Here is a 15750-nt window from a genome sequence, read left to right as displayed (position 1 = left end):
AATTAAATATAAAAGAAAGAAAATGAAAAAAATTTTGATAATCTATTTTTATTACTTGATAATTAAGAAAAATGAATATATATATATATATATATATGTAAGAAATCAAAGAATAAATTTACTTTATTTTACATGCCATGATCTGTTAATTTTTCTTAATTTTTGTATTCACATTTGAATATAATTTTTTATTCATATTTGAATGGATAAAATATAATGGAATGTAAACTTTACCTTATTTTCTTTCGCTCTTACAAAATATTTTTAATCTAAATGGAACAAAAGTGGCTGACAGAGGAATATCATAACCCATCTTAACACCATTATTTTTTTTTCTTTACCATTTTTGTTATTTTTAAAGCTTGCATGCACTAAATTAAGGTTGAACTATTGTCTTTTTAGCATTAACCAATTGAATCCAATTTGTCACGAGTAAGTTTAAGCAACTACTTCTCCATCTAAACCTCCCTCAGCTCCTACCAAGAGCCTACCTTGGACCTTGAGTTTAGAAATACCTCTTCGTTTGAGCTTCCAGACAAAGACAAGTTGTTAAGACAAGCTTGAAAGTAATTCAATCTAAATTACATTAACCAGAGCAATGGAGCTCTTAACAATCTAAAATTCTAAAAATTTGACTTTCCCATTTGTTTTAAGGAGTCTTTCAATTGGTATTTTTTTTTTCAATCCATTAAAAATTCTTGCTAAGTTTAGACTATCCAACAACTCATGGCCCATCCCTTATTCCGTCTCACGTTCTTATAAATCAAATATGAGGCTAAAAGTCCTAATCTTTAATCACTAGAAAGTCTCTTAAGAAATCCTTTTTAATTTCTAGTCAATGGCCTTAGACTGCATAATAAACCTTTTCATTGTTGATTTAGTAAAAATTTATTTGGAAATTTTATTTAGAAATTTTTAAATTTTCTCGATACTTCATGACAATTCTATCATGCAATTCTATTTCACATGCCTATGTAATTACCAAACAACCAAAATTGACATAACTACCATCCCCTCCCTCCTCCATTTAGTATAGGATATGCCGCCAGCCATAGTATTGGTTTTAACAAAAACTTCATATCAATTTATTGTTGGTGTGTGTGAATATGAATTTTAGGATGTAAATTTGACTTTATGTGAATTCATAAGAAATTTAATATAATTTTATATTACCTTTTGCAATTCAAATTTAAAATCCTTCAAAATTCATGCTCTCAAACACCATTTGCAAATTACACACAATCACTTTCACATTTGTTTAACATGGCATCAGTGGTTGCTGTCATGGAACCCAACCAAATAAGGGTGATAGACTTGGGGTTTGATTAGTACTATTTTAACTTTCTGTCCAAATAAATAGATTAGGAAATGGCATTTGTTTGAGCTTCAACATTCAAGTACAATAAGACTGTTTTTGTAACATTAATTACAAAATATAACAATTAAGTAAAACAAATATAATAGTTTAACTTTCTATTATAATATTTTTTATTATATTCCGTGAACTTTTTATTACTTTAATCATATTATTTAATTATTATTTTTAATCAAGGACAAAAACTGAGCATTGATTTAATCAAAATTTTAATTTATTTTTATTTTGAAAATATTAAATAAGTTGTTAATTCATTTTATTTTTATGACTATAATTTTTGAAAGTGATACTAGCCGCTTACATGCATTGCATTCAGCTATACAGGCATATCACCCATTAGGGCCAAACAGCATGAAACTAACCTATCCGCATTAGTGAAGGTCGTTTCGCAAATTTAGCTCGCTGTACCTCAAACAGGAACTGAAAATACTAAAAAATATTGAAAGGGAAGTACGGATGCACTCAACTGCACAAGTTCTGCACTTATATATAGCATCAAAATTTATATTAAAAAGCGCCAATGCTACTCAAATATGAAATTTACTGTACAAAAACAACTAGTCTAAGGGTGAAAGAAATCACAGGAAGATCCCTTCTTGCAGTGCCCACTCCCATAGAACTTGCATACTCCCTGCAATTTAGGAGGAAGCCTGGATGATCCTCCGGCACCCCCACTGCCAAACGATGACTGCCTGTTCCGAGGCCTGCCTCCCCCATGACCAGAATCTCCGCCCCGAAAACCCCGGTCCCTTTGACCCGTGAATCTATCTCCACTCGGATTCTGGTTGTTTCCCCACATGCCGGGATTTCCCGTTGGTGGAACCCAACCTGGATTTGCGTTTCCAGGCACCAGTCCTTGACCAGTAGCTCCCCAATTCATGTTTGTACTTCCTGGTACTGCTAGATTTGCATTCCCAGGTGGGGGTCCCTGACCAACAGCTCCCCAGTTCATATTAGTACTTCCTGGCGCTGATCCTGGATTTGCGCTGCCAGAAACTGGTACTTGACTAGGACCCCAATTTATATTTGTATTTGCTGGGACTGCAGATACCATAGCAGGACCTCCCCAGCCCATGTTTGGATTTCCTGGCATCGGGCCCCAAACAGTATTTGGATTGTCTGGCCTGACACATGGAGCAGAACTTGGATTTTCTGCAACTCCAATACCCCAAGGCAGGTTGGGCGGCGCTGGAGGCAATGAAGGAAAGCCTGGATTAGGAAAAGTAGCAGCTGGATTTCCTGTGCTAAATGAAGAAGCAGAATTATGGACAGGAGGACCCCATTGACCATAAACTGGTTGTTGCACAGGCACAGGAACGGAAGAATTTGGCTCAACTGCCTGAGATGGACCAGTTCCCCAGGTTTGAGTTGCACCCCCAGGCATTTCATCTGCTTTGGAAACTGAACCAGGTCCCCATCCACGAGTTTCAACCAAAGGGTTCTGACTCATAACAGATTGCGCTACATTTGGAAGACTAGGACCAGCATTTTTGGCGCCAGATCCTGAATTCATAGGAGATTCACTTGGCATGGTTGATTGAGAGCGAATCTGTAAAGCATTTGTGGAGCTTACAGGAACACCATTCTCCGACCTGGGCAGCAATGGACCATCAAGAGAACTTGAGTCATTTTCAGAACCCCACATGGGCACCCTCCCAGATGAATTTGTTGATTGGCCACTTTCTGCAGTCAAGAGGGAAGAAGATGGTTGCACTCCATTCCCTCCTGGCAATGGGTTTGATCCTATGATGGAACCAACTGGTTGAGCAGAAGAGAAATTATGTGGTTGTTTGCTTTCAGAAGCTTGGCCCCCTGTCCAACGAGCAGTATTTTGGGCTGGAGTAGGAGACGGAAGGTTTGGCGAATCATTTCTGCTACCATAGTCTGAACTCCATTTGTCTCTCGAAAATTTTGGGATTTCAACAGAAGATGGTGTAGTCAAAACTTTTGAAGAACTGGGTTCCGGTTGAGATCTCCAATTTTCTCCTCCAGACGAACCCAAAGGGCCACCAGTACCATGCACAACCCCAGCTTCATGATCCTGATCAAACTTTGGCCTTTCTCCACCCTGAACTTCCCTCCCTTGCTGTAAGGGAGTTCCATAGTGGTTACCAGACTCTGTGGATGAAAGCTGGGGAGTATGCAACTGCTGGGATTTAGGAAAGCTGTCTGCCATTGGCTGCTCTTTTGGAAAAAATTCAGCCAATGAATCAGTCAAAAGTATGGAATCATCTTGCTTTTCAGTGGTTCTCCATATTCTCAGGTCAACTGGAAAGTATCCGGTGTTACTCCATTTACGCAACTGCACCATAGAGAATGGCCCTTGGACTTTTCCAGATGGATCCTTGTAATGCCAAATTTTATCAGTTTCGCTGATTTTTGGGGCAGATTGTGCTACCCCCGCAAGGTGAGATCCCACAGGAGTTGCCAAACCAACCCCAGGAAATGACTCAGACCGTAACAAAAATTGGCCATTCTGACCACTTTCTGAATCAGCAGCTTTTTTTGACGTCTCCCCATTGTTTGATTGTAGAGCATCCCTGTCTCCGCCCTGACTCCATGAATTTTCATTGATCTCAGCAGCAGCAGTGACATCTTCAACTCTGTTTGAAAAGCCTTTATTAGACAAGTTTCTGCTTAATTCCCAGTTCCTGCTCGAATTCTTCCTTGTGCCACTCCAGGAATCATTTAAAGCAGAACTCCCTGTTCCTGGAGAGACTGGTTCCCTTCCCCTCCTGCCAAAGCCAGTACCTCGTGGTCTCATGAACATTTCTACATACAACAGAATTGATGTTGCTATCAGTAATCAATCAATTACACACAATTAATTTTAGGGTTAATGATAGTGACCTCCCCTCAGGTTTGTCAAAAAGATAGGGACCTCCCTTGAGGTTTCAAAAATTCCATTGACCTCACCAAAGGTTTCAAAAATATCAAGGACCTCCCCTGAGGTTTGCCAAAAAGACACGAACTTCCTCTCAAAAGACTTGTCTTTTTTGTAAAATACAAGAGGAGGTTTATGTCTTTTTGGCAAATCTCAGGGGAGGTCCCTGAAATTCTTGAAACAAGGGAGGTCAATGAAATTTTTAAAACCTCAGGAAAAGTGCCTGTCTTTTTGTCAAATCTCAGATGAGGTCAATGTCTTTTTCCCTTAACTTTAAAATGCACTTAGACACAAAGGCAACCTTGTTTCTTATTGCTTTCCTCTTCATCTTCTTCAGACTCATGATTTGGATCCATATTTGGGTCTGCATGCACCTCAGGAATCTCCTCTAGTCTTCGCTGGCGCTCCTCAGCTGTCTTCAGGAGCTGTAATTTCTCCACACATTCTCTAAGCGTGAAAGGGAGTCAAGGACTAACTAAGATATTTCAAGGAACACCGGAAATTTCCATTGCAAATTCACAGATAATGAGATTTCATGCTATAGAAGAACAATGGAACAAACATGAAATATAAATAATAAATCAATATCCACACTACTATTTTCTTTGTTTTTTCCTCTTTCCTACAGATAAGTGTTTCTTATCCATACTTCAAAACCCAAATAATGTGCTTTGGGCCATACAATGACATGGTATAGCATTGAAAAAAAAACCTTAAGAATAGTTCCATCTCCATAGTAACAACACCATACCAGCTTGAAACTTTCATAAAACTTTTAACAGTTAAAGACATCTTTTGCCATTGAATATCATAGGAACTACACATAAGCTTCCCATAAACTAGAATATCCATGGAATGGAATTGATTTTGAGTAGAATTAAGTTGCAGGGTGCAATTATTAGAAGCACATTTTTTATACATTTCCAGATATACAATTAGTACAGTCTTGTTCCAGTTACTTGCAGTTAGCTCAAAAGATTTTGTTTAATAACTCTATGCCCCATAGATTGTTTATGTTAGGCAAACCACTCAGTATTTGCAGGGAGGTCTCAGGGATGTGGATAGACAAATTAAATTAAAAAATCTAAACGTCACACCACCACAAATGTGAAGATGGCTCCTGAAAATTGAACACAATTTGGCCCATGGGTGCTGCAGAAATTAACCTAAGTTAGGTATGGGTATATAATAGTAGAAGCCCAAGCTGGAGAATCATGAGAGCATTCGTTGTACCCAACACAATGCTGTAACTTTATAATTATAATTTTTTTATAAAAGAAAATCTGCATCATATTTTTTTCACAAGGATGCTACCTAAGTACTTGCTGCAAGCAACTCTTCACAAAAGCAAGCACTCTCCTGGGTGCGAAAAATATGGGAGAAGCCTCGAGCCCTCAACCAAGTTAAAGCAAATCTCAGGCTGCTTCACCTACAACCAATGCAAGCACCAAAAACTCTTTGTGACCATTTAACCGAGGTCATACTGCCAACCCCTAACACAATGCCTTTTGCCACAACACAGCCAATCTGCATCTACCTAACAATTATTTCGTCGTAAAGTCAATCCCTAGATTGTCCAACATTTTAGAGTTCACAAATCTGCCTAAGCAACCCCAGAAAAAGAGAGGCTAAAAGATCAATAGCATGCATTGGAGATGGAAAATATATAACAAGTTGTAATGCTATAGCATAAAATACACTGATGATTTTTATGGATATATGACAATAATAGCCAATAGCTACATAAATAGTACACTGATGATTTATTATTACATATTGACCATTGCATGTCAAAAGAACTACTGTAACCTTCAAAAATAAAAAACTCCAACCCCAATACTCACCAATAGAATATGATTATGAGTAAGCATCTGTTTGGGTAAACTGCAGAACTGACTCAACCAAACAATTTGGGCTGGCTTCAAAAATTGGTGGTTTTGTCATTTGAAAATTTATAAAAGTTTTTCCCTACGAAATACCAACAGACTCCTGTCCAACACATTGACACGCCAAATCTTAAAAATTCAAGACAGCACATACAGAGGAATAAAAAAAAAATTCTGTATTATTATGTTAACAACCCATTTTAAAATCCAAATATAATCCTTTTAAAGAGATGACATTCAAGCATATTGAATCTACACCAAATGTTCATAAATATGGTCCATTTGATTTTCAAATTCTTTGTTGATCGATGCAAGTTTTATTATTATTATTTAATCTGACTGATGCAAATTAAGAGTTCACTGTACATTATGCCAAATGTTTTTCTTGCGAGAAATCTCTCAAAATTTGATAATATTACTAGATGGTTCCCAAGATTTCTATTTTAGTAACGCCAGTTGTGTCCTCCAGGCTCCAAGTGTCGGGCACTTCATATTTGTTGCGTCCGAGGCATGTACAATTTTTTTTTCAGAAAAAGGGGTTGACATGCCTAAGATCATTTGACACATGTCGAAGGACTGTTAGTCTTTGACACACTGAACACTAACACTTCCACTTTTCAAGTGTTGGTGCTTTGGAAATTTTTCCAAATCAAGTTTGAGTTGCAGTATGCACATGTGAAAACCAACCTAAACCACCAATATATATTTAAATATTTTCTGTTACCTTATAAATAGACTGTGTAACATAATTTTATTGGCCAACACACGAGGAGATTGAAATTAATTTCTGTTATCTTTGGATTTTTTGTTTTTTCATTGTTTATTGATATTCTAAGACCTTAGTGTTGTAATGTTTTCTGTTTTCATTTTTTTTTTTAATCAAAAAAAAATTACATAGAGAAGAAGGAATGCACAAGGAGGAAAATTAATCCTCCAAATCAAAAGTTAAAACCAAAAAATAACAAAAAGAGAAAATATATTAAAAACAAAGGGGGGGAAAGAATGCAACAGCGTCAAGCTAATGAAGCCAGCGAATCATAACACTGGAAAAGCCCACATTTTCAAGGCAACCTGACAAGTAAATCCACATTGGTGCACAAAAGAAAATCCAATGGCAAATCAAATTAATAAACAAAATCTGATCTTGGAAAATAAGAGTATCTCTCTAGGCGAAGTGCCCACATTAAGGGCAAAACTGCAAACCACCAGAATGCCCTTGCACCCTTCCACCTTTCAAATACTCTAAAAACAGCCAACAAGAAATATATGATCATGTGACTTCTAGTATAACACATCAGGAGACAAATCTTTACATGGACTTTTGATCTACAACAGGTTTTGGGGTCGACTCTATTGAGAACGGTCACTCACACAAAAGCCTTAACCTTACAAAGAATCCTCGCTTTCCACAAACAATTAGTAAGAGGAAAAAGATGCAAGGCTAGTGTGTGACTGAAAAAAGAACTAAAAAGTAAACACCTAAGCGCAAAAAACCCTGAAATCCCCATCATAGAAATAATGAAAGGAATCCAACAAAAGAAAAGAAGAAACCACTTCTGTTTCCCTATCAGCAAGATCACTATGAAAATGAAAATCCCAAGAGATAAGATCATTAATAAGACTCAAAAAATAAGAAACAGGTGCATTATGAACCTATGATACAGACAGATGAAAAAGTGGTGGAAATGCAACCGAAAAAAACTCCCCCAACCAAAGATTCTGCCAAAAGCGAACCTGACAACCATCTCCCACTTTAAATTTAGTTCAAGGAACAGAAAGGAGAAATACCTGCTAAATGAATTTCCATGGACTTCCATGAGTCAATTGCACTCTAGTATTAGTATCCCACACATTCACTTGCAGGTCAAATTTGACCTTGGTTGCTTTATGCCAAAGATAATTTCCAAAGAGAAATATCATAACCATTTACCCACCAGAGCAATGTTCTTAGACACAAAGATACCAAGACCCAAGCCCCCCACCTAGACCCCACTCCTGACCAAAGAAAATCCGTCATAACCCTCTACAATCTACTAGCAACCTGAACAAGAACCTTAAACAAAGAAACAATATAAAGGGGAATTGACAAAAGATAAGCCTGAATCAAAGTAGTGCAATCCCCAAGGAAAAAAGGGCACCCCTCTGCCAATCAAGATGTTAGGAAACCTCAGCAACCACTAGAACACAAGTCTCAGCGAGCAAAGATTACCACCTCAAGGAACTCCCAAATAAGTCAAAGGCCACTCAAGCCCCCACAACCCACAAGTCTAGCAAAACGAGAAGTCACCTTCAGACTCAAGTTAAAAGCCCTTAAACCACCCTTGCTTAAATTAACCTCATGCCCTAAGACCAACTAAGAAGCCATATATTATCACTGTCAAAAATTATGAAAATGAAAAACCAGAAAACTAAAATATAAAATAAAACCTAAAACCAGAAACTAGCAAGCAACATTAATAATTTTAAAATTTAAACAAATCAAAACTTGATAGGCCAGATGCTTATTTTTGTCCTTGAATCAAATAACAATTAAAAATACGATTGAAACAATAGGAATACAATAGAATACAATTTTTTTAAAAAAAAAAATAACACAAAATTTGAAAAAATAGAAATTAATCAAATTATTATAATTATTTAACTCAATTATTGTATTTTAAAAATCATCTTTTAGTGCTACAGGATCTTGCTGTACATGACAATTGAAAAATAGGAAGAAAAAAAAAACACACACACCCACACTTTAAAATGAAATTTTTCCCAAAAGTTTAGAAAATTTATGGATATTTTATTTCAATTACGTTTATTTTTTTATCCCAAAAGAAATTGAGAGAGAGAATTACAGTAGAAGAGGACGAGATCCTCAATGCAGAAAAGTAAAAAAAAAAAAAACAAAAACACACACACAAATATATATATATATATATATATATATATATATATGAAGCAAAAATAAATAAACAAATAAATATAAAAAAAAATTCTAATTTAGAAAACCCCTTTTTAAGCCCTTTTTAATCAATTTTATTTTAGCACCATCCAAATTAACATCATGCCCCCTAGAATCAGCAACAAACAGAATTTTCTGAGCACCAACATCAGCACATTAATCTCCTCCACTGGAGTAGGTAATAACCTTGCAGCCAGGCCTACACCAAACACCACCTCTTCAAAGATTGAAACATCCTCCAGCCCTTCAAGCAAAGAAGAGAGCACATAAAAAATAGAGGGCCAGACCATATTTTTGCAAATCTCATCCAACAAGAAACCACCATCAAAAGCAAAATCACTTTTTTTTTTTATTCTGAAAAATAATTTCTTCCTTCATCCAAATCAGATTTAAAACAATTCTGAGATTCCTGAACCTAAAACTTTCCAGCATCATCTATTTTTTAAAAATTTTCCTTCCCGCAAACCTTTCATACAACTGTTACGAAGCAAAATTTTCATAACTTTCCCTTCCTTCCTCGTTGATAAGTGCTTATACACCTTCATAACCATTGCCTCTGGGCACAACCCGTTGCCAAAGCTTTCTTGTTCTGGCATCCATCTCATAGCAACCCTAGCTCCCCATGAGAGTTCTCAAGCACTTCATTACAAAAATTATTGGACAGATCCCAACACAAGCATTAATATTAGTATTTAAACTTGATATATCCGCATCAAGACCCTTGACAGCTTGGCCTCTTCTCCTGACATTCAAATGTACTGATTTTGAAAAGAAACTTTGGGAAAAGGAAAAGCTACAATTGCATAAGAAGTTGCTAAATCATAATTTTTCCTCTTTATAATTTGCATAATATCCACATTATCAAAGGGCGAAACCCCTATAACTACGATAGCCCTCCAAATCATACCTGGGACTCTCCCCTTGTTTCATTAATTGATAATGCTACCTCTTTAATCCCCGCTTAAGAAGGCCACAACAACTCACCAAATGGGCCAAGTCTATTGAAATCTTTAGAATATGCCCTTCCCTTTCCCAGAAAGCCCATGATACACGAACTGTACTCATAATTCCACTAGTTTGAAGCCCAGCATTTCTTAGGCCCAACAGGTTAGATACGTTACGCAATATAATTCCACTAGTTTGAAGCCCAGCATTTCTTAGGCCCAACAGGTTAGATCCATTACGCAATAAATCTACGGTACAAGGAGAAGACCCACCACTCTCTAGCCTAAACATCTCTGCATTCTTCATCAATGGTTCACTAGCAGGAAACCCTAGATCGGTATCTCGCCGAACCACTGCCACCATCTTTTCCCTTCGACCACATTGTGCCATAGCTACTGTATAGTCCATGCCCTGGAAGGCTTCTTTACTCCATCAACTCACACCTCCACCCATGCACAGACAACTCCAAATGAGATTTTCTCTTAACAATCTAGCTCTGCAAAATCTTCTTCTTTTTTGTCTTTTCAATACCAACCCTCTCAAGATTAGATTCATTTAATACATATCTCCCCATCAAATCCTGAAGCCCTTCCAGAAAACTTCTCCAGCTACATCCTTCCAACAGGAACAAAAATCAAAGATTCCTTGATACCCAACTCAAAAAATATGCCAAGCCAAGTTGGCCTAATGGCAACCACACAGTTGAGACAACCACAATTCTTTCTCCAAAACAAACCTACACACCCAAGACCATACCAAAGTCACATTCTGAAAAATCCATTGTATCAACAAATAGGAGCCCTCACCCATCGATTTCTTGTCACATTATTCACAATCTAAACCATAAAATCTCCTATCCTCACCCTCTTTATTCTCAAATTGAAGGATTTTCCTTGGGTTTGTACTATATGCTTGAGATTCTTCTCCATCACGGCTCTCAAGCCATATTATGGTAGATGAGAAAAGAGGATATCACAGAGAGAGAGAGAGAGCTTAACACTTACTTCATTCCTTCTCCTTTATTTCAATTATATTTTCAATTCACATGGTCATTTTATTTTTATTTTAATTAAAATTATTTAAATTATGCATAAATGAATTGACATAATCCACAAAAGTTAATCTGAGTATTAATGTATTTTGGGAATAGGTTGGCAAAGCAATGAAAAGCTTAAGAGTCGCTTAGTATCACTAACAAATATTACAAAAACGCAAATCAAAAACCAAAAACATAACTTAAAAAACCAGAAACCAACAACATGTTTGGTTGATGCTTGTAGAACTAAAACAAATTTAAAACACAATTAAAAATCTCATTTTCGTCCTTAAATCAAATAGTATTATAAAAATATGATTAAAATAATAAAATTGCAAAATAATACACAATAAAATACTATAATAAAAAATAAAAATTATTATAATTATTTTACTTAATTGTTATGCTTTAAAATCTTACTTCGCAATAAAAATTTAATTGTATGTGACAATTGAAAAATAATAAAAATATTTTGTAATTGGACTCATTATTATTATTTTGAAATTTATGTATTATATTTAAATTCATACGATCATTTTATTTTAATCTTAATTTAAAATTATATAAAAATAAATTATTTAATTAAAAAAAACTATTTATGGATATTAAAATTTCTAGCAATAGGTTGCCAAAACAACTGAAAATTATAAAATATGATTTTTAGTTTTTCGCAAACAACTGAAAACCAACAATAGAAATTGAAAACTAGCAATATAAACAAACTCATTTTTGTAAGTCGTTTCTTCACCATGCAGAAACAACAACAGCAACAACAAACCAAGCCTTACGTCCCACTAAGTGGGATCGGCTACATGAATCCTTTTCCCATCAATTTATGCGATTATGGACAATTTTCTTCAACAAATTTAGGGCTATTAAATCCTTACTCATTATCTCATTCTAAGTTATTTTAGGTCTCTACCCATAGCCTTCTACAGCTCCTCTCAGTAACCAACTCACTCTTCCTCACTAGTGCACTATGTGGCCTATGTTGCAAGTGCCCAAACCATCTGAGTCAACCCTCCCTTATCTTCTACAAGAGCTACACCTAACTTACAATATATATATTCATTTCTTAATTTATCATTTAACATTATATCACTCGTCCATCTTATCATTCTCATCTCAGCAACTTTTACTTTTTCGATGTGTTGTCTTTTAGTTGTCAACATTCTGATCCATATAGCATAGCTGGTCTTACGGTCATCCTATAAAACTTCCCTTTTAATTTTAAGGGTATTCCAAAATCACAAAGCACACCCGAAACACTTCACTATTTTACTCGAGATGCTTTAACTCTATGCATTACATCTTCAATTTCTCCTTTAACTTGTATGATAGATCCAATGTATCGAAATCTACTAGTGCTATTGATTTCTTCATCATCAAGTTTAACTTTGTCTCCCATATTCCACCGACTATGAATGAAATTACATTTCATATATTCTGTCTTATTTCTAATAATCCTAAAGTCTCTAGATTCTAACTCCTAGTTACATCAATTAAGGCAATATCATCTACAAACAACATACACCATGAAACCTCATTTTGGGTACTCCTAGTCAATTCATTCATTACTAAAATAAAAAATTAAGAGCTCAAAGCAAAACCTTAATGTACGCTTATTATAATTGAAAATTCTCTAGTCTCTCCACTTATAATCCTAACACTAGTCATTACTCTATTAAACATATCCTTAGTGACATCCGTATACCTAATACATACACCCCTTTTTTTTCCTAAAATCCACCAAAGAACTTCTCTACATATCATATCATACACTTTGTTTAAGTCAATAAATACCATGTGCAAGGCCCTTTTCTATTTCCTAAACTTTTTCCATTAATCTTCTTAAAAGATATATAGCTCTTGTAGTAGATCTCCCAAGCATAAAACTAAATTGATTTTCTTAGACCTTTGTTTCTAACCTTAATCTTTCTTCAACTACCCTTTTCCACAGTTTCATTGTATGACGCATAAGTTTAATTCCGTAATAGTTATTACAATTTTGAATCAACTTTATTTTTGTATATAGGTATTAAAGTAATTTTCCTCCATTCCTCTGGCATTTTCTTAGTTTTGTTAATTGTGTTAAACAACTTAGTTAACCATATAATTCTCTAATCAACTACCCTTTTCCAAACTTCAATTGGGATGCTATCTGATCCTAAAGCTTTTTCCATTTTCCATTTTTTTTTACCACAAAATTAACTTCGTCAGCTTTAATTTTGCAAATAAATTTCATATTTTTATCCTTTTCCTCATTTGTTAATCCCAAGTTTAAGCCTTCCACTTGGTTTTCATTAAATAGCTCACTAAAGTAACTTTGTCATCTTTATTTTATGTCCTCTTCCTTAACCAAGACAATATCATCCTCACTTTTTATACATTTTACATTACCTAAGTTCTTACTCTTTCTTCCACTAGCTCTAACAAGTTTAAATATTTCTCTTTCCGCTTCTTTTGCATCTAATCTAGCATACAAATTATTGATCTAAGTTTAGCTTCACTATTTTTTAGCATCTTTTCTCGCCTCTCTATATTTTTCAAAGTTTTCCAAGTTTCTACATTTTTACCATTTTTTATACCAATTTCCTTTTTTCTCGGCAGCTTTTTGAACATCTTAATCCCGCCCCAACTTTCTTTGCTATTCAAGAATCTTTCTCTTGATTCACCTAGAATATCTTTTGCTGTTTTTTTAATGGAGCTAGCTATCCTACTTCAAAGAGTGTTTGTGTCTACACCATCCTCTATAGTCCATTCATCATCTTTGATCATTTTATCTTCAAATTTTATTATATTTTCTCCCTTTAGGTTCACCACCTAGTTCTCTTGCACTAATTTATTTTATCTTTTATCTTCTATTTTGTAATACATATATCTAACACTAAAACTCTATATCGTGTGGTTAAGCTTTCACCTGGGATATGTTTACAATCCTTACATGACGAACAAACTACTCTCCTAGTTAAGAGAAAATCTATTTAACTTTCATTTTATTCTCTTTTGAAGGTTATTAAGTGTTATTCTCTCTTTTTAAAGCAAGTACTCATAGTATTAAAACCATATGACGCAGCAAAGTCTAAAATCATCTCCCCACACTCATTTTTGTCTCCATATCCATCATCCATTTATCCTATCATAACCTTTATTATCCCTTCCAACATGTCCATTCAAATCTGCTCCTATGAATAGTTTCTTAGTCCCTGATATCCCTTACACGATATTATCCATATCTTCCAAAATTATCTCTTACGACTCATTTGGTTTGGTGGAATATTTTTTCATTGGAATAAAATGGAATATAGTTTAAATTTTGGGACTCAAGGGAACAATTATTCCTCATATATTCCTAGTTCATTCAACATGTAATAAGAAAAGGAAATAGGCATCCTCATAATGAAATTTGCAAATAATTTTTCCTTATCAATTCCTTATTATGGACTCATAAAATGTTTTACATTGTTAGTTGCTTTGTAGTAACAATATAATTTCTTGTATAACTAAATGTAACTAACCTACTAAAACTAATTTATTCCTAGGAATAGGCATTTCGCAAACCAAACATAACCTAAGGTTTTCTACTAAGCCTACCTAAGGAGCATAAGCACTAACAGCATTTATTATCTCCTAGCCTAAGACCATCTTGATTTTTATAATTTTATTCCCTACTCTTTTGACATCTACAACGCTATTTTTTAAGTTTTTGTTTACAATAATTCCTACCCCATTCTTATTTTCTTTTCCAGTGTACCAAAGTTTGAATCCTAATTTTTCAATCTCTCTAGCTTTCTCCCCCATCTACTTAGTTTCTTGAAGGCAGATTACATTAAACTAGCAACGTAAAAAATTTGAAAACTATTAAATCTGATTTTCAGGTTTTTCCAAAAACTAACAGAAACAAAAAACTAGCAATGTAAACAAATGCATTGTCAAAATATGTTTTTCATTATATAGAAATGAAAAAAAAAAAACAAGAAATAGAAATAATAAACATGCAAAATAATAAAATTTGGCTTTAAAAAAAGGGCCTATCATCAGGTTTCAAAAGGCAAATTCTACGACTTAAACCCCTCACTTTTTCAGGTTTGGATTGAGTCATGGCTCACCTCAAAATATATGATACCCAACCAACACACAAAATAGGAAAAGAAAAAATGTGATTTAAGACATGCAACAATGTAGAATATGTAAAACTTTGGAAAGTAGAGAGGCAAAAGACAATGCAAAATGTGTTTGTGTCCATGTGTGGGTGTTAGTATCAATTCATTCTTTACATGCTAGACTATGTACTAAAGGAGAAAAAGACGCATTTAAAATTAGAGCTAGAGAAAGAAAGAATAGACTTTTCGTACTATGAAATATATAAAAATATCAAAATGACAGTGTCTTATTCAAAGAACATATTAAAAAAAAAAAAAATGATGACCAGCTTATTTTAATAATCTATTTAATGAAAATGAAATAGAAGGTTTAAACATAGAATTGAAAAATGAGGAAAAGACTAAAAATTTGAGACTTATTTGCAAATTAGAATGAATTCTCCGTGGATAGACATAAAGATACGGATCCATCTAGATCTTGATTCACTAATTCCATTTAAGTTAAACATGACATTAAACAAGATGAAAAAATGTTTTTTTTTTTTTTTTAGAAAAAGCAGAATTTATGAGT

At 34.5% G+C, this 15750-nt stretch overlaps 1 protein-coding gene across 1 annotated transcript in view; it reads right to left on the bottom strand.

Moving 5' to 3' along the window:
* Positions 1-1832: 1832 nt before the first annotated feature.
* LOC131156443 (zinc finger CCCH domain-containing protein 19) overlaps positions 1833-15750 on the bottom strand; it is a 47137-nt gene continuing 33219 nt past the window's right edge. The window contains exons 9-10 of the mRNA XM_058110139.1: positions 4561-4712; positions 1833-4147 (exon numbers count right to left, since the gene is read on the bottom strand). Of these exons, the coding sequence (XP_057966122.1) occupies positions 1938-4147; positions 4561-4712 (2362 nt within the window). The 3' untranslated portion in view covers positions 1833-1937. The remainder of the gene's footprint in view (positions 4148-4560; positions 4713-15750) is intronic.

Source organism: Malania oleifera, chromosome 5 (genome assembly GCF_029873635.1).
Source record: "Malania oleifera isolate guangnan ecotype guangnan chromosome 5, ASM2987363v1, whole genome shotgun sequence".
Classification (NCBI taxonomy): Eukaryota; Viridiplantae; Streptophyta; class Magnoliopsida; order Santalales; family Ximeniaceae; genus Malania; species Malania oleifera.
The sequence above is the reverse complement of the archived record's forward strand: the minus strand, read 5'-3'. Positions and strand labels throughout refer to the sequence as shown.